The 26,026-nt window shown below is 40.2% G+C and overlaps 2 protein-coding genes across 9 annotated transcripts in view; one reads left to right on the top strand and one right to left on the bottom strand.

The window, feature by feature from the left end:
- LOC134678540 (polyhomeotic-proximal chromatin protein-like) overlaps positions 1 to 11,424 on the top strand; it is a 45,603-nt gene extending 34,179 nt beyond the window's left edge. For 3 of the 8 annotated variants that reach the window (XM_063537120.1, XM_063537118.1, XM_063537117.1), the window contains exons 21-30: positions 2,144 to 2,296; positions 2,416 to 2,557; positions 2,739 to 2,914; positions 3,374 to 3,497; positions 4,541 to 4,632; positions 4,709 to 4,808; positions 5,055 to 5,120; positions 5,356 to 5,615; positions 6,819 to 7,038; positions 8,448 to 11,424. In XM_063537120.1, the coding sequence (XP_063393190.1) occupies positions 2,144 to 2,296; positions 2,416 to 2,557; positions 2,739 to 2,914; positions 3,374 to 3,497; positions 4,541 to 4,632; positions 4,709 to 4,808; positions 5,055 to 5,120; positions 5,356 to 5,615; positions 6,819 to 7,037 (1,332 nt within the window). In that variant the 3' untranslated portion in view covers position 7,038; positions 8,448 to 11,424. The remainder of the gene's footprint in view (positions 1 to 2,143; positions 2,297 to 2,415; positions 2,558 to 2,738; positions 2,915 to 3,373; positions 3,498 to 4,540; positions 4,633 to 4,708; positions 4,809 to 5,054; positions 5,121 to 5,355; positions 5,616 to 6,818; positions 7,039 to 8,447) is intronic. The other 5 variants (XM_063537119.1, XM_063537122.1, XM_063537125.1 and 2 more) reach the window with 5 other exon arrangements.
- Positions 11,425 to 12,784: 1,360 nt separating this feature from the next.
- On the bottom strand, positions 12,785 to 23,740 carry LOC134679347 (angiopoietin-related protein 7-like). Its single transcript, XM_063538249.1, has 8 exons — positions 23,136 to 23,740; positions 22,017 to 22,152; positions 19,841 to 19,924; positions 16,027 to 16,183; positions 15,249 to 15,513; positions 14,838 to 14,964; positions 14,039 to 14,195; positions 12,785 to 13,195 (listed from the first exon to the last, which is right to left on the bottom strand). The coding sequence occupies exons 1-8, from the start codon at positions 23,638 to 23,640 to the stop codon at positions 13,052 to 13,054; spliced, it is 1,575 nt and encodes a 524-aa protein (XP_063394319.1). The 5' UTR covers positions 23,641 to 23,740; the 3' UTR covers positions 12,785 to 13,051.
- Between the last annotated feature and the right edge of the window lie 2,286 nt (positions 23,741 to 26,026).

The following is a 26,026-nucleotide window of genomic DNA, read 5'->3' as shown; positions in this document are numbered from 1 at the left end:
CCATTGCAGAAATAATGTTTTTATTAAAGTATTTATTAGCAGACGGGCAGTTGTGAACGGCTTGTTAATGCTACTAATTTAAATGTTCAATGAAAGATGAATGAATTACTATTTAGGTATTTTTTCCAGTTAATTGTTCTATGTTGTATTTGTATGAACTAGGATTAATAGCAAGCTTATTTTTATTAAAAGTTTTTTTCTTTTCAATATTTGCTTTTGTATGTCGAAGGATACTAAATGGCTCAAGTAGATGTACTCGATGAATGAGCATGAAATGAAATGATATAGAAAATAGATTAACAGAATTCTATTGAGGGAATATTTAATAATTCTATAATGCTGCAATGGCTTCTACTGAGCTCTTGTTTGTACTTTGCTGTAGTACTTCTATACCGGATGGGGACTATAATAGAAGCAAAAAATTTAACTGTAGATTTTACTCCTTGAACTGACCAACATTTGTGCAGTTTGATAATGACTAACATTTGTTCGGTGACTATTAAAAATGACATGACATGTGTTTTTATTTTTAATGCATTTTAAAGTTTAATCTAAGACTATTGTGATATTTGTGATTAAAGGATGACGAGCAACGTCAATTACAACGATGATGGCGTACACTGAAGATACAATTTAATTTGTATGTAAAATAGAAAATTTAAAAATTTCGTATTTTGTTAGATATCGAACAAAAGTGTCGATTTTAAGGACTACGGTCATCATAAGTTTTAATTATTTACTCGTGTCCCAGGTAGCGATGGGCGAGTCGAGTTATCTGATTCGAATAATCCGAATCAACCTACAGATGAGTTGATTCGAATCAACACTATTGGCAATCCGAATCAACTCGGCCACTAAACTGACTGGTAACTTGGTATCCGATCCGCTGACTCGGCGAATGAATCGCCAATTCACCAACTCTCCGAGCCGAGTCAACGATACGCTAAGGCCATTCAAAAATAAACCTTAATTCGATAGCCCGAAGGTTCTTTTTACAACAACTGCCGCTTGATTCGCCGTTTCAATCCGAGTTGACTGGTACTATGACCATTCAAAAATAAACCTTAATTCCGTAGCCCGAAGGTTCTTTTTACAACAACTGCCGCTTGATTCGCCATCCCGAGTCGAGTTCACTGGTAGTATGGCCATTGAAAAATAAACCTTAATTCGGTGTCCTGAAGGTTCTGTTTACAACAACTGCCGCTTGACTCGTTTGCGGCTCCGCGGCCCGTGACCTTGTCGCGAACCACGCAAACCGTCGAGTCGAGTCAGTTCGAATTTCAACTCGGATCAGTGGCCGAATCGATTCCAATGATTCGAATCGAAAAAAAGTGGACTCGTCACATCGCTAGTCCCAGGCCCCACCCGGTATAGGCGTAGTGGTTGGGCTGTCAGTTGGTCATTCGTTCATTTACAAAAACTGCATGTACGGTATTTGAAACAATATTCGATGTAAAATAGTATTTTCAACTAATGACGTTCTACACGGTGTTGGATGGATTAATATTTGTACTTAAAGTCAAGTGTTTTAATAATTAATTTATGAATAGGCCGTATAGTTCAAAAAGCTAGCACCTGTATCGAGGAAGAGTTTCTCCGCATCATAGACGCTCACACGATTGAAGAGTACGTACCTATATGATGGAGCGATTATGACAGCGCAATAAAGTGGCGCTCCACGCCTGCTGTACATCTCACGAGTCTTAACAAACCAATTCTGTTAGTGAGTAAGGCGGCAAATGAGAAAATATGTGACGTCCCACGAGTAAAGGTACCTTATGGCGGTTGGCACTTACGCTATTATTAATGCCGCTCAAATATTATTGCGGCGCTATGCGACGTAAGCGCCAGCCGCCATAAGGTACCTTTTGCCGTGGAACGTCACATATATAGAATATTTAAATATTGCGGTTTTTTCATTGACAAAAAGTCTTGCCAACACTAAACATCAACTAGGAAAGCAAATCAATCCCAATTAGCATTCCATGACATATTATTCCACTGTTTACGTCTATAAACAGTTCTTTGGTCAATGGTAAGAGTGTAAATATTTCCTGTTTTAGCCCGTGACGATTTGAGCTCGCCATGAAACCGCCAACTAAATAGTATCGTCGAATAGTGTTAGCAGTGTGATTGTGTGCAGGTGGGCGGCGGGCTGAGCTCGCCGCAGCTGACGCTGGGCGGCGGCGTGGGGCTGCTGGCGGCACCGGTGCCGGGCGGCGTGCTGCCGCTGCCGCAGCCCGGCGCGCTGGTGCACGTCAAGAGCGAGGACGACAAGAGCGCGCCGCAGTCGCAGGTCACTGTTTACTTTATGTACTACTACATGAAGCTAACAAGAAAGCTTGCGGTCGTCCCACATAGATCCTCCCATATATTTTTTTAATTACTTTTTGATTTGGTTAATTAATTGTACAGACGCCGGTGCAGCAGATAGCCCCGCAGCCGATGGCCACGGAGCCGACGGGCGAGCCGGCCGGGACTCCCTTCCCCGCGCCCGCGCCGCCCGCCCCGCCCGCCTCCGCCGCCGACACTCCGCCCACGCCAACCGCCACCGTCGGTAAGGAAACGTTAGCGCGTACCTCGCACTCGGCTTCTGGACATCGCTTCGAATCACTCGTGTACTTGCCTATTTAATTGTAACCACAAACAAAATATGCGATATGTGGGCATTATCTTGACATTATTTTTTCAAACTACATCATCAATCTCTCTTTCTAAAAACACATTATATTGCACAGGTCCGGCTAATGGCGAGTCAAAGTCAACCGAAACCAAGCAGGACCCCGAGGCGGCGGCCGCAGCGCCCGCTCCCGCGCCTGCGCCCGCGCCCACTGCCGCTTCCGCCTCCGCACCCGCCCCTCCGCCTGCGCCCGTGCCCAGCAGCGCGCAGCACACCACACCTTCGGCGTCGCAGGTACATATTCACATTTATTTAATCGCTTGAATATGAAAGATACGCCACATTTGACACCTTTTGTAGGCGGCAGACTCGGCGGGCAGCCTCGCAAAGCCGTCTCAGGCGAATGCCGCGGGACGTTTGCCGCGCGAGGCTGCCTCGGTACAAAAAAACAACGCGCGAGGCTCCCGCGGGAGGAAAGGTCGACCCGGGAAGCGTCCGGTAAGCTTATCACCCGTTCACACGGCAATATATAATGGGCTATTTGTCCAACAACTCGATGTGACTACTAGGCTCATGACCGGGAAAAGTGGCATATTTGAAAAAGCAGTAGGAGATTGCAGGCTGAACGAAATGTGAAACTTGCTGTGTGAACGGGGTATTTGTGGCGAGTGCGGCAAGTAACGTGAGCGAAACTTTACATGTTGTATGTGAAACATATGTGTTTGAATCGGGTCTGATAATGAGATGTTGCAGGTGGTGACGACGGTGGCGCCCAGCGCGCCGGCCACCACCACGGCCGCCGTCACCACGCCCGTGTCCTCGGGCGCGCCGCTCTTCAAGAGCACGCAGTGCGCGCCGCGCCACATCAGCCAGCCAGGTACCACCCAACAATACATACAGCTCTAGCACCGACCCTTTGCCTACAGGAGCTTCACGTTTATCAACATGGTGACCGTCTGAGTTGATACGGTGTTTGACCGATGTAGCCAGGCTGAAAAGTGGTGTGGTTACCCCACCAGCACAAAAAAACATTTGCATATTTTTTTTTCAAATATCTTAATCGCAGAAAAATAATATATTTTTCTCAAAAATGGACGGCAAAGTCGACTTTGCCATCTAAAAAATAGGTCGCGAAGCGCGGAGTTTATGATCAGTCAAAAATTAAAAAGTTAAAAACATTGCAGTCTCGATTTTAGGACTGCAATCTTGCATACAAATTCCATTATTTGTCGAGTTCCAAACTTTTTAAAAGTTGTAATGGCCATATCAAATGAAGGCACAGGCCCATTAAACAGCCAAACAGATGATTAGTACCGCGACTATTTAGCTGTCTCAAATAGGTTGGCGTATTTTCGGCAGAAAAATACACTTCTATTTTTTATAAAAAAAAAAAGGCGGCAAAGGCTTTGTTCTGTGAAAATATATACGTAAGAATGTTGCTTTTGTAAAATATTTCTATGATATTTATATTTCTTGCACCATTTTTGAGAAAAGCACTATATATGACTCGGCTGGAAGGCTACTTGCTGGCTTCGGATTCAATTAAACGGACTCCCAAGGTCGTCCGTTTAAAACGAATCCTCAGCCTGCAAGTAGCTACTTCCGAGCCTCGACAATAATGTACTATTTAAAAACACAATACATCTATGTAATTTATCGTACTTTAAATGAATACCAATATCAACCAGTACAATAACGCTATCAACTACGGACGATATGTGAAAAATGTTTGATTATTTCAACGGCGAGTGTATGAGAATTGGAAGGGGGATATTTTAGAGGCTGGCGGGGGGTAACATCAACACTTGTCAGCGGTATTTTTTATGATGTAATAATGTATGTCTAACATCCTTCTCTTCTTTATGAGAGGAAGCTCACCTTTAAAAGTTAGTTAATATTTATGTAATAATTTGATTGCAGACAAAGGGCTACCAAAAGCGATGGTGAAGCCGAACATCCTGACGCACGTGATCGAGGGCTACGTGATCCAGGAGGCGGGCGAGCCGTTTGCCGTAAGTTGCCTGCCTGCCCGATACCGTCTCTGTAGTCCCGTGTATAGGACAGACTGTATATTTAGAGCTGTGATAGAATAATGTTTTCAACCCCAAGGTGAACCGGCCGCTGCGCGAATGGGCGGCCGACAAGGACGACAAGGAAAACAAGCAGCCTTCGAGCGACGAGCCCCCGCGTAAGTCAACTACGCTTAGAGCTGATTTAGACGGCGTGCGAACTCGCGTGCGATTTTAGTTACTTTGCGGACTGTTGGTTACGTCCAATTCAACCGACCGATCAAAAACCGCAATTTAACGAAACTCGCATATGAGTTCTCGCATCGTTTAAATGAGCCCTTACATTGCTACAATTCTATTTTTGTTGTCCTACTTAAGTTACTGATCCCACTAGTAGGTATTTACATTTGAATTTTATTTATCAGGCAAGCAGATCATCCGACTGCTGCCTGACCAAGAGAATTATACAGTAGTTCTCGCCGGGCTCAAACGTTAGTAGTGAATACACTTAGCCGGAAATACTTTCTCGCCGCATTTCACCGTAAACATGCTTACTAACCCATCTGTGACTTTTCGTGAGCGTTTCGAGGTCTATAACCTCTTGCTATGGCTAAATCATTGGGCATTTTAGAACAACTCACAATCTAATATTTACTTTGAAATCGAGCGGCTATATTTCCTTGGAACCGAATGGCAAAATACAATAACCTTTTTTACGTCGTGCAGGCAAAAAGCAAATGTTGGAAAGTGGCAGTAGTGGGCATCATCATCTACCCCGCATCAGCTCGAGCCAGGAGAACGACCGCGAGAGCAGCGCCAGTGCACGGGCGGCGGCGGGCGCGCGGGCGGCGGCGGGCGCGGGCGCGGCGGCGGGCGCGGGCGCGGCCGCCGCCGTCAAGACCGAGAGCGCCGCCAGCGCCGAGCCCGCGCAGCCGGCTGACGACGCCGCCACCAAGCCGCAACTCCCCAATGTCAACAAGTGGACGGTGAGCTTGCTGATATGACTTCCAATGTTACCATTGATTCTGAATATAATGACAAAATAGTTATTTGTTTTCCTTACAAGGGGGCAAAGTTGTTGTTTAATCGCTCGTGCTAATAATGATACCCGAGCAAGCGAAAGATTCCAAATTTGAACCACAAGCGTATAGCGAGTGGTTCGAAAAATGGATCTGGAGCATTGCGAGGGTTTCAAAGCACGAGGGTTAAACAAAATTTGGCCCCGAGTGAAACACAACATTTTTCACCACACCAACCCGAACCCAAACATTAAATGTAAAATATCAAACAAAATCAAAACAAATCAAATCCAAATGAATATTATTATTAAATATTTATCATCCAAAATCAGCATTTAAAAGTCATTCTACCAGCAAACATAAGGAAAAACTCAAAATTTGCATTTGATTACTTTGCCTCACATGTGAATAAAATGCAACTTTGCTATCAGTTTTTGACGTGCAAAATAAGACTTTCCAAGCTGGTGTGGTGAAAATACAATTTTAAGGCCGCTTCTATTACACTGCGACGATAGTAACGAGCCCGAACATTAAACAGGTTCTTTGACGAAGCTCGAGCTCCAATAACCCAGCTTAAATAAAATGGCTTAAATACCGCATTGCTATCTAACTACATATACTGAGTGACATTTTTAGGTAATACAAGATATTATATGTACGCGATTGTTCTCGTTTCTATGATCATCTTTTACTATAGCAGCGGCAACTATAAACTCACAAAATAACATACATTGTGTTAAATTGAACTTAAGTATCTATAGGACACCTGATTTTTTTTCGATTTCAGGATCGCTCTCACAGCAAAAGTAGCTCACGATAATGATTAAATTTACCCCGTATGCCTATCAATGCAATACAAAATATTTGTTGATAACTTTATTATAGGCCCTTGCATGTCATCTATAGGCGTTCGATTTTGGGCGCGAGGCGTAAATGTGTCATTTATGCTTCAGATGTAGCCCACAAGATGGCAGAATCTACTGTGCACTAGGAAACGTACCGACGAGAGTAGTTGGTAGCACTTGCTTTGGCAATGTACGTGTGCTCATATATTTCCGATTCAAGCCACAAGACGGCAGACCCTCCAACGCGCACGGTCCCTATAATAAATAATAAGTGTGAATGAGATGCGTAGGGTAGGTAGTAATGGTGTGTTGTACTGGTGTGCAGGTGGCGGAGGTGTGCGAGTTCATCCGCAGCATCCCCGGGTGCGCGGGGTACGCGGACGAGTTCCTGATGCAGGAGGTGGACGGCGAGGCGCTGCTGCTGATCCGCGCCGAGCACCTCGTGATGGCGCTCTCCATGCGGCTCGGGCCCGCGCTCAAGATCGTCGCCAGCATCGACGCGCTGCGCCCCGACTCCGACCAGACGCAGCACGACCACGACTGAGGTGAACCATGCCGCATTACATATATGTATGCTACCTTATGTATATACAGTGTGGAAAGATAAGTCGGGCCCTGGAGGGAAACTACCTTAAATCCTTAAGCTGGCTCATTTTACTTAAAGGAGACATTCCTTTTTTTTTTAAAAGAAACTAAACTGCATTCAACGATTTTTTCTTTTTTTCTTCAATGTGGCTTGTCCAAAACAATCTTGAGTGCTAAATATTAGTTTTTATGGATATTTTGTACGAAAGACGAGTGTAAGACCTAATGTTTCTTGGAGAAATGTTATCATTAACATTAACTGTATCGACTAGTAGAAAAAAATAGCGAGGGTTTATTTTTTGGAAGTTTTACTCGGTTCGATTCCCGGTCAAGACAAGCGATTTTATTAAAATCTTTAAATGCTGTTTTGTTTCTTTTTAAAAATAAAGGAATGTATCCTTTAAGTAAAATGTTCCCTCCAGGGCCCGACTTATCTTTCCACACTGTATATGTATGGAGGCTTCCTGAGTCCCTGAGGCCTTTATAAAGGATTCAATACAAATCGAATTTTGAATTAAAAGGGACTACAAGAAGGTTCCAAATTCAAAACTGCAATAATGACAGGACTCAGGAGGTTAGAGCATTTAATAAGTGGAGTGGCCATTAAGAGCTTGCCCATCTGCCGAAAAAGTTTCACTATTATGCAAATTTTTGTATGGACTGACATGGCTGTTTGTTACGTACAAATCATTTAGAAATAGCAATACATTAGACGTCCAAACATCGGCAGACTGTTTCGTAAAGAAAATGACAGCCCTAACATCTCCAGTTACTAAATGCTCTAAGTATGCTGCGCACGTGAGCCTCGCGGGTGACACAAGCGCGCGAACACTGCGAAGCTACTGCTATGTATAAGGCAGCTCGAATAAGCGCACTTTGCTCTCTTGTTGCACAAATACCTATTGTACCCAGACATCTATAATGCACGTTTGATATGAGTATTTAGCTATTACTTTCATTGTGTAGTAATGACCTTGAAGACGTGATATGACAAATATGTCCGTCTTTTTTACACGCAATTATATCGCTATTTAATAATGCTTGCTGTTTTGAATCCTTATTTTTAGTTAGTTTTAACAAAAAAACAATAATCGTCTAGTTCGTTCAAAAATATAATACCAAATTATTTGAAATAATTTTTATGTTAATAGTCTATTGCAAAAATATGTACAACTTTTAATGGTGCGCTTTAGATCTAGAGAAAGGCCTCAAGATTGCTATTCATATTTTTTGGCAACCGATTATGATCACAAAAAGAGCTACGGTTTTTCAAAAACTGCACTACCAGCTCTCTGCAGTGCCAACTAAAACGTGTTTACGTACAATACTTTAAGATACAACTCTAATGCGACATTTTCTTATTTTTCAGAATTGCTTTAAGTCCATCCAGAGTGGGCATCAATAGAGTTAAGTACTACAGAAGTTTAGTGATGTGTTCATAGTTAATTGTCCCAAGAAACGAATTGTGTAAAGTCATGTGTATATAGTTTAGTTTAATGTTTCAATTCATATACTGAAAAACCATTGGTAATACTCATGTTAATAGTAGTTGAAGTATTTTATAAGGTATGTTGTAGTAACTTACTTATTGTAAGTTTGTATTTATGTTATTAATTGAATGTTATGAAATATATATTTTTAAATGAATCTAATGGACGTAATATTATTAGCACATATTATTTAATCTAAAATACCATTAACCACTCAAGCTTTGTTTTTCAAACGTATTCGCAGTGTGAATATTGAATAAAAACAAGTAACTCGTTGTGTTTGTGAGTTAAGTATCCTTAGGTCGAAACGTGTTGCAGGCTCCGCCTGGCCCGCGGCAGGGGCCCGCTCGGCCTCGGCCTCGGCCGCGAGTACTCGAGGACGAGTTGTCGAAAGTTCCGCCTATTTAGTGTTAAGCGTCACACGCGTAATAGTTTACGTTATTCGATGATTCTATCTTATTGGGGAGCGTGTCCTTCCGCCGGCGCAGCGTCACCGCCGTCCACTTGATGTCATCGTGACCATTACTCGTGTGAACATCACCCATTGTTCAAAAGTCTTGAGAGCATTATTCAACTTCGGCGTTCTCATAACTATAAAAGAATAATAATAACTTTGATTCAGAAGAAACAACATCCATTCATTTCTGCAATTATTATGAATTACGGATGGGTAGCGTAGGCTCACACCTGCCACAGTGATCCACACAGTTTTTGATATCCATTCAGTTTATGATAATGAATGATGTAACTGCAAGTTCCTTGTATTTAAAAATGTAAAGATTTTTGATTTTTGACTAATATTATTGAAAGAGGTAGTCATTGAACTACAATTTCATGCCATGTGTCAAAAATCCTTACGATTAGCCGAAATGGAATAATAAATATCTCAAATGTGTAAAGTACATAACTGAATTACGTATCGATGAGGAAATAAATACCATTCACTCGTGTCAGTGTCACAAGTAATAAAACACATGGTTTATATATTGGTCGAGTCGACAAGGTAATCTCCTCGGCTCGCACATAGCTCGGTAGGAGAGTAGAGGTGAATGATAAAGCACACCGTTCATAGAGTACTTACTGCAAAAAATGTAGTGAATGCACGAATGAATCAATGTCTGAATGTTATTTGGGCGTTTTCAAAAATAAATATCGAAAACCCGATTCTCATAGATCCCGGGGTTTGTGGATCTTTCAACTCAGAATCACTAGCATATTCGATTATGATGATAAAATAAAATGTCCCAAAAATTTGTATGAAAATTGTACATTCCACTACGTCACGCACATACAAACATTTTTTCATACTAAAACGTGACGTAATGGAATGGACATTTTGGGACATCTTTTTTTAATGGTGGGATGGAGAATGCTGTCGATTCTGAGTAGAATGAGCCCAAGAACGTCCAGATGTGAAAGAATCAGGTTTTCAATATTTATTTTTGAAAACGCCCTTTAAGTGCAGAAACTTTGTGTTCAATTTTACTATTGGCTTTTGAAATTATCGATACGAAGAAACAACAGTAATTGCAAGATCCTGTTGTCGCCTATTGACATACTGTTGTGCGCGCGACCTCAACTCTGGTGCCGACGACTGATCTAACATACTGATACGTCTGCGTTGTATTTATTCACTAGTGATTTTAAATAGTACTAATTCAAATAATAATATTAATAACGTAGATCTAATAATCAATATTTCTGACAAATACCTATTTTAGAATTTTATTTAATGTAGTTAGAACATATTTCTAATTGTGTAATTTTTGGTGTCCTCTTAACGGAGAAGCAATATGAGTTTTACCAATGGTTTTCTAATTGTATACTAAAACTTAATGCTAGAATTTATTTGATAAATAATTGTTATTAATCTAGAATACGGCTTAAGTTTTCTTATTGCAAGTGCAATAATATTGGAATAGTTTATAATTGTAAAAGATAACTCAATGTCATCTTATGAATAGTACTATTAAAAAGATACAGTGTGGAAAGATAAGTCAGGCCCTGGAGGGAAACTACCTTAAATCCTTAAGCTGGCTCATTTTACTTAAACGAGACATTCCTTTATTTTTAAAAAGAATCAAAACTGCTTTTAAAGATTTAAAAAAATCGCTTGTCTCGACCAGGAATCGAACCGAGTAAAACTTCTAAAAAATAAACACTCGTTTTTTCTACTAGTCGATACAGTTAATGTTAATGATAACATTTCTCCAAGAAACATTAGGTCTTACACCCGTCTGTCGCACAAAATATCCATAAAATCCAATACATATTTAGTACTCAAGAATATTTTTAGACAAGCGAAATTGAAGAAAAAACGAAAAATCTTTGAATGCAGTTTTGTTTCTTTTTAATAATAAAGGAATGTCTCCTTTAAGTAAAATGAGCCAACTGAAGGATTTAAGGTAGTTTCCCTCCAGGGCCCGACTTATCTTTCCACACTGTATAATTTAACATCTTCCTAAAATTCGACTTATTATTATGGTGCTATATAATTTTGAGTTTGTGTGATAGTTCTATATGTATACCCGCGGCAAAGATAATTTAGACTAGAGGAATATTGTCGAAGTAAATTATGTAATCAATACATTTACTCGAGAGTAGGCCAAAGGTATCGCTCGAATAGATGGCACCATATCTTTGGCCTATCCTCCACTAGATGGCCATACTTTTTGACATTTAACATAGTCATTTCAGTGAAAAAATAAGGATCAAAATCAAATGGCGTTCTAAAAGTGTTAATCATTTGTGTTGAAAGATGGCAGTAAATGTACTGACTACATAATTTACTTTGGCAATATTCCTCTATTTCGGATTCTGTTTGCCCGCGACAAGTGGCCGCGCCCCGCGGCCCGCGCGCCGGACCGGGGCGGCAGCTCATCGCCTGCCCGCTAGTGCTTTATCACGCTAACCACTAACTATTACTAAATAACTAAATTGTGACTGTCACCATTATACCGACATAGTAGCGACAAATTTATCAACATATAGGCTAATGTAAATAAAAGTGGTTGTTAAAATAATACCATAACCAGATCGAGTGTATATATTTCAGGTGGTTTTTATATAACTAATTAAGGTCTTATTGAATGCACGATTTTATTACTATCTGTTATTTATATTAGCATATCACTTCCATGTGAAATGTTATCGATGTAATAATCCGATAAATGTAAGTCCCGCATTCACGGCAGGCAGTTTGTGTGCCTGAGTAAGCCCTAAGTAATCTCTACGACCAAAGGAGTCTACCAACACTTAGTGCCAAACTTATGCACTTCCATCCTAAAAGTTTCGCGTTTTAGACAGCGAGAGTGTTGACTGATCGAATCCTTATTTCTTAAACTCAGTGTTGTACAGAACGGGGCGTCCCCTGCTGCGATCTCATTAGGTGCCTGTTTTAAAAAGAGTGAACGACTGTATTGAAAGTGACTGAATTAGTATTTGATCTGTTTATACAATTAATTTGCGTCCTTACACGTTTAATCAGGCACCTTTTGTGGTTTGCACTGCTTAGTTATTATTGTTACATTTATACATATTCGTGATATCGATTATAAATATGTATGTGTAGTAAATTACTATATTAGTTTCTCTTTCGACAGTTTGAGCACTGTCATGGGATCTGGATTGTTGTCAAAATTGTTGCATCGTGTCTAAGAAACTTTAAAAAACGGGTAAACATAAATTCTTTTAAAAAAGATTCAATCAACTCATTACCTATTAAAAACAGGTACTTATAAAACCATTGCGGCCCAGATACGAACACGCGCGGCGGCGGCGGCGGCTGCGGCAAGAGACGGCCATAGACCGAGAAATATCGATCTGACCTTTCGCTCCCCTCTGTGACCGGTGGCCGCCGCTTGCCGCTGCCACTGCCACCGCGCGCTCTGCCACTGCCGCCGCGTGAGGTCTGGCAGAGCCGTTATACTTCATTAAACATCATATACGTCATCACGGTACTGGAAAAACCTCACAGAAAATTCGTAAGCGATTGAATGCATATATCAAAGTTAGTTTTTGACTGAGTTACATCAGACACACGATGAAACAATTCTGCAGTGTCCGCCGATAATTATAAACATTAAAGTGCAGCGAGGCATCCTTGCTGTGCTTTCATGCTACAGTAGCAGTCTCGCTAGCCAGAGGCTTTGAGGTACTTTGCTCAAAATGTTACTAAAGGAGACGCTCACGACGAAATTAGAAAAAAATAAACAAATGAGACTGATAAAAAAGTATTTTATTTACAGAGATGTACAAGATACCCTACAAAAAGTTTAATGTATATTGTAGCCCATAACCCATACCGCATTTTTACTCGTTCTCGTTTGACGGACAGTAATACACGTGCCAGCATTCATGAATCTAATTTAAAACATCAGTGAATAATAGTTGTAATTTATTTGCAGAATTGTACCTAGGTACGATATAAATATTAATCTTATTTTAGTGAGAGCCCTCGGCGCGGGGACAGTATTGTACAGAGCTACGCGTAGCCGGGGTAGAAGGACTCGCTGACGGCGGGCTGGCCGAGGCGGTAGTCGGGCCGGCGCGGCTTGCTCTTCGCGGCCTTGCTGTGGGGCGGCTTCGCGATCCCCCCCTGCACCTCGCCGCGCATCTCCGGCAAATGCTGGAAAACATTCATTGATCAGGTGTGGCGTGCCCGAAACTAGTACGTAGGTAGATATGTGTACGTCGTAGGTACTTAAAACTCTGAGCCATTTTACTCCACTACGACGACTGGTCTATGACAAACTATACGAGTAAGTATTAGATCCCTCATAGGTATTATATTCAGAATTTGTATTGGATGTAATGGATGACATAACTTTGCAATAATAATGTACCAAGCTGATGGGGGTGGGCACAAGTTCGTCAGCTTTTATCATTCCTTTATTTACCGGTGCGATAACGATACATATTCAGATAGGTACCTATTTTGTTCTGGTACTCGTAAAGTAAATTTGTTACATTTTGTCCGTAGAGATCATGCATGATTGGCTCGATTTCGTATGGGTGACACCATTGTAATGTTTTTTTTAGACTAGCCTGTACGGGACTTCGCCTTCGTTAGTACCTCCACACTTTCATTAGCTCTTCACAGCAAAGTTCACCCAAGGATGATTTTCAGTTAAAAACCATCCTTGGAACTCTCCCGGGACACAAATGTTTTAAGTGTGAAAAGGTCACAGTCAAACAGTTACTTTCGCGTTTATAATAATTTTAGTAAGTATGGGATTTGGAATCTTTGTACAGTCGCCATCAGATATATCCCAGTAGCCATGGTGCTCATAAATATCTGAACACGCCTCTATTGTCAGGGCGTTAGAGTGCGTGTTCAGATATTTTTGAGCACCTCGGCCGCTCCAATATATCTGATGGCGACTGTAATCTCAACCCTTAAATACTAATACAAAATCAATGTCGTAATTGGGCTCATGTATGGATAGATACGTTAATATGAGTAGTTTACCCGGGGCTGGTCGGGGTACTCGACGGGGCGGCGCGCGGGCAGCGGCCGGATCATCATCTTGGTGCGCGTGATCGGCAGGCTGGGGCCCTTGAACGAGATCCAGTAGATGGTGTGCGCGCGCCTCTCCTCCGTATTCACGTATAATCCATTTAGATTACTGTCAAAACGTTATATTTATTTTATTAGTAAACCAACAAGACTTGGTTTTTGCTGCGTTTGCTGATTTTGAAACGCTTTCGTTATTGGAAGCGAAAATTTAGAATCAATAATCGTAATGGATGATTCTGAAAAACTAGCTTATGATCGAACGTGCATAAATACTAGAGATGCAACGGATAGTTGTTTGCCCGGATACCGGATATTCGGCCTGACCATTTCTAGGTTCGAAATGAGTGCGCGTGCAAGTCAGTGGAATTTTTAAATTGTTTTAAAATAATAAACAAGTACGATTATGAATGATCAAGACTGTTTCTTAAATCCAATTAGTTTACTCCAAAATCAAGCAATGTCACTATCCGGTATCCGGCCGGATATCACTATCCGGTATCCGGCCGTATAGTAGGTCACTATCCGGTATCCGGCCGGATAGTAGGTCACTATCCGGTATCCGGCCGGATAGTAGGTCACTATCCGGTATCCGGCCGGATAGTAAAATAATGGCCATCATATTGTATTGTCATTGCACATTCCAGCAACATAAAACACAAATTGGCTCACTAGGTTTACAATTTAAGCTACCCAATCTTCAGTACGGTAATAATCATACATTACCATAGTTTCGGCGGGATGGTAGCCGTACCTTTTGTCGCATTCCTTATACCACCAGGCGCCGCCGTGCTCGACCGCGCACGATCCGTCCTTCCACTCGTCGTGGTCCATGTCCATGGCAGAGAACTTCTGACCGGCGTGGTACGACAAAGAATCGCCTGTTATTAACAACCTGTCATTAGTGTGTGTTATGATTACATGTGATTAACAAAACATGTTTGTGAACACACAAAATAAACATGTTTGTTTGGTCTCGCTATTCAGGTATTGAAACGCAAAACAGATCAAAGCCTGGCTTTATTGATTAATATTTGGGAGACCGAGCTTTGCTCGGAAAACATGAGAACTAAAAAAATGCGCGTTTTCCCAAGTAGGGAGTAGAATACTAACATTTAGAAACGTACGTTCTGAATTGAAATGTTTTGTTCGGCGAGTTACGTACCAGCCGTCCCATAATATGTCCCCAGGGTGCTAATCCTGTACCCCTCGTATTCCGGGCCGATAGTCAGCACGGAGTAGGCGGCGTAGGCTTCGTGCCCGTTCTGTGTCTCCAGCTCGACGCGTAGCTCGTACAGCTTCTGGTTGGTGAGGTAGTGCAGCTTTTCCAACCCGAGCCAGAACTCGCCCGCGAGGTTACCAAACCCGTGCTTGTAGTCTGACCAACTTTTGTAGAAATCTTGAGAACCGTCGAAACGGTTTTGAAATACCTGAGGATTTAACGAATGCGATGAAACGTTTGTCTGTGGCTTTTGTTTCTCAGTACTTTTATTAATTACTTTAATTAGGTACTTATGATATGATATGTATGACCTATTAACATTCGACTATAGGACATAACTAGAGGGCTTGTGCACAAAAATTACGCGAGGTTCAAGAGGGGGGGGGGGGTGGGGGGGCTAGGTATACGTAGGTAATTAATTGAATAGTCCGAGGCGGCACCGGGTTAAAATATAAAAACTCATCAAAACGATCGACTGTGTAAGTAAATAATTTGCCTATCTCGACCTGCATATCAAAAGATATTAAATAAGCCCAAAATAAATGTTAAGCGCACGTGTCTAATCTCGCGCCTTAAGGCTGACTTAGACGGCGCGCGAACTCGCCTACGATTTTAGTTACATTGCGGACTGCTGGTTAAGTCCAATTGAACCGACCAATCAAAACCCGCAATGATGTGAAACTCGCATGCGAGTTCTCGCATCGTCTAAATCAGCCCTTACCGTCCAGCCACCGCCCGCGGTGGTGAGGTCGCACAGCACGTAGAAAGGCTCCATGCCATCGGGGTGTATCTTAAAGATGCCGGACACGTTGAAGCCCTGCATCTGGATCTCGAAACAGTCCAGCGGATACCGCTCTGAGCGGTCGGCGCGGAAAGACCTGCGTGATATACAGATATACAGGTGATACATGAGACGTGAGCAGGATTAAGCCTGGACACTCAGTAACTGATAATTGATCGATCACCGTTGTATTAAGGTGAAACAACCACACTTTCCTATTTTTTAACTTTTTGGTGGGGGCAAATTTAATTCTCTACAATCATGGTCACCCTACAAGACCTAATTAATAAACATAAAAACTCTTTAACCGTAATGACAGCATTTTGATTACGAAGAAAATAAACTGTCAAACTTCAATGAGATACGAATTTTTAAAAGTAACCAGACCGTGACGACATTCAATTTGACACAGTTTAGGGTGACCATGCATGTCGTAAATAAATTAATAACTTTTTTTTCAACACGAATACGAAATAGTTGCTTATAATTTAGGTACGAAATGCGCAGTGTTAGTCCTGCTGACGTCTCCTCAATCGCCCTGTGTAATTCACAGGCAATTGTATGGACATCCCTAATTCCCTACTGCAATGCGACCGACAGAGGGCTTAAACATGTAGCACACGGCCTGAGATAGGAGATAATTATTTCTTTCTTACTATACCTACTCTACTTACATAACTAAGTCATACCTATGTTGTTACGAATACGTGTTGTTTACATAATAATAACCTGCGATCATATATAACTAAGGATACCGCCTTTAGGAACATTACCGTTCAAATTCTCGGGCCAAATTAGCGCACATACACAATTTACGCCTACATTCAAATAAGACGACGCGTTTACAGAGCCTGTAATCAAAGCTGGTAAACGAAATAATAGTCATCTTTATTACACTAATGGTACATAGCTAAGTGTAGATGAAATGCATATAATGTCAATAACTACCAATCAGCGACATTAATCCGCTAATAACCTTCTTGCTGTACGAACTGGCCGCTGAGAGTTCGCGGTTCATATTTGATTAGAATATGACTTGGACAGGGATAGGTTTATGCCATACAGTGAAGAACCAGTCAAATAATTCACGTATAATAATTTAATGCAGATGAAAAGATAACTAGTTAAAATGTTGTTATGACATGACAGACTAACTAAACATAAGTAAATATATCATTATTGTATAAATGTATTCCGCTATAATAAGTATTTTGTATATTTTATTATCAATCTGCATGGCAGTGCGAAGTCACGTTCAGGTATAGTCTATCCGTTTTTCTAAGATCAAGTACGCCATATAATAGTAAATGTATGGCGAACTTGATCTTAGAAATAGGACTGGCTATACAGTCTGCAAAATTTACATGGGTACACGAATCGGGTCAAAAATATTTGAACAGGCGGAGTCACAATAAATCCCCACTTTCAGTTCAGAATATTTTATATGTATATAGCCGGTCAAGCAAGTTATCTAAATTTGCCGCTCTTATAATATTTTAAACTTTCGCGTTTTGAACACATATTAACTCACATTATACGAAACGAAACTGATTTACGTCGGTAAATCAAGGTAATTGAATATAATTCGCGTTAGACCCGTCTGTAATGTGAGTTAATACTCGTATGTTTGCCGCTCTGTTCTACTGATGGCTTGAGAGAGAACCTACATAAATGTGACAGTAGAGGGTGGATTCAAATGATCAACATTTTCAGATAATGTGTGTATTTGTTAAATTAATTCAGTGAAAGCATGATAGGAAAAATGTATCTACATATAGGAGACCGGGTATGATTATCTCACGGGTTATAGGTATCTCATGAATAGAACATATTCTAGATATCTTGCCAGGCATCCACTCAATTTCATGTCTCTCTAATTGGACAGCTTTTTTCCATAGTTCTCTGCGAATAGCATCTTGTGGGAATCTGAATGGAAAGTAATGTAAAATAACAATACCAAATTTGATTATTAATTTGAAATAACTAGGTAGTTTTTTTATAGCTCCATCTCATGAAATAAAAAAGGAAAATACAAATCTGTAAGAAGGAATTTATTACTACATTTATAATTATATAGAAAATACCTAAACCAAACACAAGTTAATAAAATAGTCTACTTCATTTAGCATAACACCATCCCTATTATCCTCGCAATTTAAAAAGTCGTATGTTGTTATGAAAGTCGTATGCAGTTGTTACGTTTTAGCTTAGCACGGTAGTATTGAAAACAAATCGTCATGTTTTTTCCAAATTCTACTGAAGTTATCTGTTTACTACAAGTGAAAAGTGATTCCACTGTCCTTGGTATGAACTAAAATAACTTCTGCACCGCTTCACGACACATGAATATATTTTTAATTACAAAAAAACGTTGTTTTTAAAAATCAATTTAGCCATTTGTCACTGACTGTCATCTCGGTCGTACTGAGATTGCCAATCGAGCAGTTTGTAAGTACCGCCTATCGCGGGGTAGTTTGCGTTGGGTCATAATTGAGCGCACAGAATACTTCCATGTATAGCATTTCGCTGATAATAACAAATACAACTAAGATCGTACAATTCAGGATGCAGCCGATGCAGGATACATGAATCCCTTCAGATCTGGCAACTGCTGAAGAAATTCGTCTCCACTCCGCACGTCCCTTCCGTACGTGCGGGGATAGCTACCTACCCAAACCTTATTTTTCTAGTTTTTAAAATCTGTTGGATTATTCCACGGTGTATAACTTATATAGCTACATAGAAACCATCCATAATTCAGGAACAAATATTAGTGTTAAACACACAAATAAATGACTACCGATTATGCTAGGAGGCCGCTTTTAATACCTATTTAAAAATAATCATAAAAATTCGGCAATTATAGTGCGTCAAGCAAATCTTGTCAGTAGCAATGTAAAGCAAACTAAAGTAGGGCAACACTCAAAGAGTAGTATTGCGCTAAGAAAAGCAGCAATGTACAATGTACATCGAAACAAAACTTTTTTTTCCGCTGAGCGCGCCTTGTCACGTACGTCAATTCAAATTGTCACTCGCGGATTCTCTATTGAAAATGTTTGAAATTGTTATTAATACGTATGGACGGACAATTTAAAAGCGGTGTGTGATGTTGATAAAAATATTAACTAATTTGAAGATTTCAATATAAAATTAAAAGTGGATTATGCCGTTAAACAAGAATATATGAATAAAAACATTGTTTCAGCAGGTAGATGTCCTACTGGATTTCAATATTTTATTAGATTTCTCAGTTGGCACTGTAGGCATTGTAGGCACCTTAGCTTTGATTAACCATAATCTTATTTAATATATTGGTATTTAACAGCAGAAATATCTCTTGAAATAGAATCGATTCAGAATGTAAACAAAGATGAAGGCTGTCATTCGCGGTCCACATTCCACAGATAAAACACAGATGACACACGATTTTCGAATTATTCGAACACAGTGTTGCTAACCCGCGATTTTTCAAATTTGCCGCCGTTTGCTACTGACAAGATTTGCTTGACCCAGTATAGTTAAGTAACGCAGTGCCGCCAGTGACAGGAACCCATATCCGAAACTTAAATTTTTTATCTAAGAATATTAGGGTGACAAGCCGATATGGCTATGGCCCTTATTTTGTTGGATAAAAAATAAAAATGTCGGATATATTATAGGTTTTAGTCAGTGATCCTACTACGTTACCACCAATAACCAATAAATTGTGTAACCGGTTGTTTAATGGTCTTTATGGTTAGGTATTAAGACTTACTTGCAATCACATTTTTTTGATTTCTGGTCCTGTAAAGTCCGTCGGAACTCAGAGATGAGGCCTGAAGCGTCCATTAAGTCCGATCTGAAACCAAACAAACCTCTACATATAAAAGTATTTAAGTTTGGTACACATATAAAATGGGATACAGTCTTGTTCTTATGAAATAATGTTGTCAATAGCAGAGCCATCGGTATTTACATTGTTCGACTACTTATAAACATTTTACTCACAGGTGACTCGGCCATTGTTTTGAATTCCGCGTTACTGTCTACTTATTGTTAGTCAATACTAGAGATGGGTCGAATATTAGGCAAAGCTCTGCGTAGGTGACACCACTAGCACATGCAGTAAACAAACCTCAATGACCTCATCATGAACACATCATGCGTCACTAGGCCAATCACATGGCCTACCGCGTAACACGACAATCGAAAGTTCGGTTTCTGCCTCTCTATCACTCTTGCTTATTAGATCGATAGAGAGCCAGATAATCATTGTCATAGTGAAAACTTGTCAAAAAACGGACTAAGGCCTAGTATGTATAAGTTACTTTTTGGTTTACTAAACAAATTAGTGCTGCACTCCGGCGGCAGAACATTGCAGAAATACTCCCTATTATTCGATATTCGCATATATATTTCCATGCGTATTTTGCTTTATTCGTATTCGGCCGTATAGTTCGGTTCGAACTGCTGAATATATTTCCCAACCGCATAATAGTTATTTGTTTTACAAGGGGGCAAAGTTGTTGTTTAACCGCTCGTGCTAATATTGATACCCGAGCAAGCGAAAGATTCCAAAATTGAACCACGAGCGTAGCGAGTGGTTCGAAAAATGGAATCTTGAGCGTTGCGAGGGTTTCAAAGCACGAGGGTTAAACAAAATTTGTCCCCGAGTGAAACACAAAATTTTTCACTACACCAACCCGAAGCAAATATTAAATGTTAAATATCAAACAAAATCAAATTCAAATGAATGTTATTAAATATTTATCATCCAAAATCATCATTTAAAAGTCAATTCTACCAGCAAACATAAGAAAACAACTCAAAATTTGCATTTGATTACTTTGCCTCACATGTGGATAAAATGCAACTTTGCTATTCGTTTCGTTTTTGAAGTGCAAAGTAATTCTTTCCGAGCTGGTGTGGTGAAAACAATTTTTTTAAGGGCCTCCGCTGCCTCCGTACTAGCGGAGCTACTATAAGCGCCGATCTACTTCGATTGATTCAATTCAATTAGGTAAGTGAGTATTATATTCTTTGATCAGGTACAAGATGTTACGGTAACTTATACACACTGTGCCTTAAACTGTTTTTGACAAGATTTAAATTTGATTAGAATTCATAGACAATTAGATATGACATTGATACATCAAGTCGGTTTTTTACAAAGGGCCTACCGGGAAACGCGAAAATTGAAACTCTGCTATCTACTTCTTTATCGCTCGAATATGCAGAGAGGTTAGATAACAAACTTATTAGACTCTCTCGTTTGCGGAAGACCCTCAGATTGTTAGTAATTGTGATAGTGGAGCCCCCTACGCAGATATTTGCGTAATATTATATTCCCTATATGTGTGAGTTTTTAAATGGCTTTTATGCGTGAGCAGACAATAATTCTATGTCGATAGGCAGACTACATTACTTAAAAATAGGTACAGTGCCCTGTTGATCAAAAGCTTGTAACTAGAAGTCCCTTTTTGACAGCTTTTGTTTAGAAAGATACTTCCACTTGTATTACAAGTTACAAGCTTTTGTAAAAACCGGGCAAGTGCGAGTCGGACTCGCGCACGAAGGGTTCCGTACCACAGCGCAAAAAAAAAAGCAAAGAAAAAACGGTCACCCATCCAAGTACTGACCACTCCCGACGTTGCTTAACTTTGGTCAAAAATCACGTTTGTTGTATGGGAGCCCCATTTAAATCTTTATTTTATTCTGTTTTTAGTATTTGTTGTTATAGCGGCAACAGAAATACATCATCTGTGAAAATTTCAACTGTCTAGCTATCACGGTTCGTGAGATACAGCCTGGTGACAGACGGACGGACGGACGGACGGACGGACGGACGGACGGACAGCGAAGTCTTAGTAATAGGGTCCCGTTTTACCCTTTGGGTACGGAACCCTAAAAACAGGGCACTGGTAGTGAAGATAAAAATAATGAATACAAACTTATGTTCCTTCGAGGAGGGGCGGTTCTTCACCTCCGCGATGGTGGCCATGATGGTGTCGATCCCGGCCGCCGCCGAGCGCAACGAGCTTTCCAGCTGCGACAGCCGCTCCTCCAGCCGCGCGTCGGGTCGCCCCACTGTCACCAACAACCACATTCTTAACTATACAGGGTCATTCTTGGACCGTTAGCCATATTGTGCGAGGTGATTAGGTAGGTCATACTGAACAACTTCTATTGGATCAACCTTGAAATCCCAAAAAAAGTTGGCCTCCCCATAGAAAACGTCGACAATCCACTACTCGACATGAATATATGAAACGGCCAAAAAAAAATTTATGATTTCAGAGTTGGTCGCATAGAAAAAGTTGTTCAGTATTGCTTACCTAATCACCTCTCACAATATGGCTAACGGTCCAAAAGTTACCCTGTGTATATGTAAGTAAATATGCATATGGAACTATTAGGAAACTCTAGGTCCATGGGGTCCCAGCGCGCATATGTTCGAAGAAATCGCGAAGCGTCTGGTCGACGTACCTGGTGTGGTGTGGGTGGGTATACAGCGAGGTAATGCCGCCAGCATCCTTGGCACAATGCCTCAAGGGCCTATTTTAGATTTAAGCTAGTTATTAAATTATTTAATAATACCACTGTATATATCAACATTTAGGACCAATATGTCAAATATTCTCTTTAGTACCTACCTACCGCAGGGAGGCCCAATAAATGACGCCACCTACCTACAGTACCTTGTACGTACCTAATACAGCACTACTTACTTTTTGAATTATGAAGTAGTATACCTAGATACATTACAGACAAAAGTCGGATGAGGAATACTTATAGTATGTATATGCAATTGCATGCATCTACTTAGTCTGTATTAAGGACGACTCACGCTAGACCGGGCCGTGCCCGGGCCGAGGCGTCCGACATGCCATTTCCTTGACGGCTGATCGGCGATCACGTGGTGCTTCCACAGAAAACGAAGCGCCGAAAGCTCCGGCCCGGTCTCGCGTGAGTCATCCTTTTGAGATTGAAGTCCAGACGGAGCGAATTCCATGGGTGCACAAGCGTATGGGGATGAGTGGTGGGTAGTGGGGGGGAGGGAGGGCAGGTACCATGCAGGAGTAACGAACCCGACGGTCCGCCGGAGCGCGGCGCGCCCTGCACCATCAGCATCTTCTTCACGGCGCCCACCTCCGCCGACAGGTGATCTATCATCGACCCCGCCTTGAACACTGAACCTTGTCCTCGGATCGATTTCATTATTTCCCCCAGATATTTTAGAATGTCATTAGTTTTATCATGAACTTCGATGTCCAATCGATTAAGCTTGTAATCGATGCTATCAACTTTTTTCAAGTACTTTTCGCTAGATGTAATAGTGTCCATAATTTTCTCTATAACCGCCTCCGTGTCCGCCTGCCTGGTCACATTGTCACGCCTTTTGGAGAACATCATGGCGTCGTTTAATTCATGTTCGTACTCCTTCCAGATAGCGTCGTTGGACGAGTCTCGTAGCGGCTTCACTTCGCTTTCCTTGCCCGAGCTATCGACTAATGGTATAAATATGCAAGTAAAATAGAGAATCGCACTCGTCATGATGATTTGATGAGATGTCATCTGTTCGCGCGAATCGAAGCGACTGACAAGTAATACAATTAACAATAAAAAGCGCGATGTTTACAAATCCGAAACAAACAATAAAAACACCACTAACACAACACGAGTCACCTGCTACATACTCCGCCTGTTTACCCGACTGCCGGAGTAGGGTTATTGGGTTAAGGTGAATTGGGGTTATTTCGATAGGTTATTGGTAGAGTGGAGAGTTAGATAGGTACTTATGTTTGGATTGGACTCGCCGAAAGAGAGGGCCAGCGCAAAATTGTACCTACCTACTTTGGATATTTAATTGTTACTCATTTTTACCAAGGCCGAATACCATTAAATAATCTCAAGTTAATTAGAGTAGGGGAGACCGAGGTGAGTTAAAACAGAGGTGAGTTGAAACAACATAATTTTTGAGATATATATATATATATATATATATATATATATATATATATATATAACTGGTATCGTGGTGAAAAACAAAACGATGTTTAGCCGCGTCCCGCTGTGGTCCTTCAAAATGCGTCCTTGCCTCAAGGCGATTATATTTAAATACCGCAAAATTCACGTTGATTCAATTTACCTCTGTTTTAACTCACCTCGGTCTCCCCTACGTAGGTATATTATTTGCCGCAGCAGACTCTTGGGTTAAACACAAAACTGTGTACAATTCTGACGAACACACAGGTTTTCTCTCCTGTGGACAACAGTTAACAGCTTGTGGGCATGATAGGTAATGATTTTATCACAAGTAGGTACTTATCCAAATAAAAGGAGTGCCTTTTCATGTGGATAAGGGTTAACTAAAATTAACCTTTATAGCCCTTAACTTTTGGATATGCTTTCAGGAAATACGTGAATACAGTTTTATAAAAATTATACTTATATATATAAAAAAAATAGAAACGATTTATTTCGGATGATTCAATCCATAGTTGTTAGGTAGTTACAAACTTACGAATAGACTTAAATGACTATGTTATTACTTACACTAAGACCCTATGTTTACCCTCTTACCTCTAGAAACAGAACATCAAACTTTCAATAATTTTCAGTTGAGGCTTGAGTCTGATGAGTATAATCATCATGTGTTTTGGCAATTGTTTCTACTTTAGAATCCTTCGCTTCGCCTTCGCCGGAAGAAAAGACATGGCGCCTAAACTAGACTAAAATAATGGCAGGCGAATTGGTATTTTTGAATTGTCTAAATATCTCGATTTTCGCAATAACCCCAATATTAACATGCCCAGATACGCATTCGGACAATCAAAATGTTTGGCTTTTTCATTGTTCATTTCATAGGATAAACCTGTATATATATACACGGTGTAACATGAGGAAACCGAATAATTTTAACCACGCATTTCTGAGGTCAAAAGAAGTGAAAAATGTAATACGAGTTTAGGTAAATTTCGCCAAAAAAGGTTTTTTTTTTATTTCACGTTTTCAATTTTTTTAATGTATTTGTACATAAAAAATAAATGTTATTGGTAAACATGTCACTTAAAATTGATTTTTTTTTATATTTTTTTTTTCGTAGAACCTACTTTTTGCAAATTTGTTACTTGTCACTTTTTGACATATATCAATAAGAATATTTAGACTACGTCCCATAGCAGTAACATCACCTTTTACACTATGTAACAATAAAAACTTTTTTTTTAATTAATAATATCTCTGAAACTAGGCGAATTTCAAAAAAGTTTATAGGACATTTTTGTCTCTAAATATGATCAGGAATACGCTGTTAAAATTATTCGGTTTACTCTTACACCGTGTATGTCATCTATTTAAAACAGCCTCATAACTCCGGAACTTAAAATAACGCTAATAAGTTCGATTTAATTTACTACCTATCCTAATCTTTGTCTTACTTAATTTGTCTTACTCTGACTTTCTCTCTTTTTATCTAATAATTCGGGTTTATGCAGAAGTTTCATTTGTTTTTCTTCTGAAAATGATTTTGGGGATAGATGCCTCACTGTTACGAATAGATGTACTGTTACGAATTCTCATCATGAAATAACAAAACAGTCTATCGATATGTGAAGATTAAGATATTAAAAATTCGCCAAAAGCATTTCGGGCCATGCTCAGTGTGAAGTTCCGTACTTATCATTCTGTTACAATAGTTAGGCTAAACGGGGGCTATCTATTAGTAAGTAAGTATCATGTATGTACATTTACGAGCAAGGGAGTATTACTTATACTTTCTCAGCGCTTTGTACTTACGTGTTTTTACTAAGTTACTCAGGTTATAGTGAAAGTTAGTTTTTTACCTACTTGCTGCAATTAGGTACTCAAAAACCGGCCAAGTGCGAGTCGGACTCGCGTTCCAAGGGTTCCGTACATTACTCAATTTTTAACAATGTATTTTTTATATGTGAAACGCGAG

This window comes from Cydia fagiglandana, chromosome Z (assembly GCF_963556715.1).
Source record: "Cydia fagiglandana chromosome Z, ilCydFagi1.1, whole genome shotgun sequence".
Lineage (NCBI taxonomy): Eukaryota > Metazoa > Arthropoda > Insecta > Lepidoptera > Tortricidae > Cydia > Cydia fagiglandana.
Note: the sequence above shows the minus strand (reverse complement) of the source record. Positions and strands in the feature narration are given on the sequence as shown.

Coding starts and splice junctions, on each gene's coding strand:
- LOC134679347 (XM_063538249.1), bottom strand. CDS start 23,640: ATGACATCTCATCAAATCATCATGACGAGTGCGATTCTCTATTTTACT. Junction 15,514..16,026: donor CCGCGGGCGGTGGCTGGACG/GTAAGGGCTGAT, acceptor TTAAATCCTCAG/GTATTTCAAAACCGTTTCGA. Junction 14,196..14,837: donor TATAAGGAATGCGACAAAAG/GTACGGCTACCA, acceptor ACGTTTTGACAG/TAATCTAAATGGATTATACG.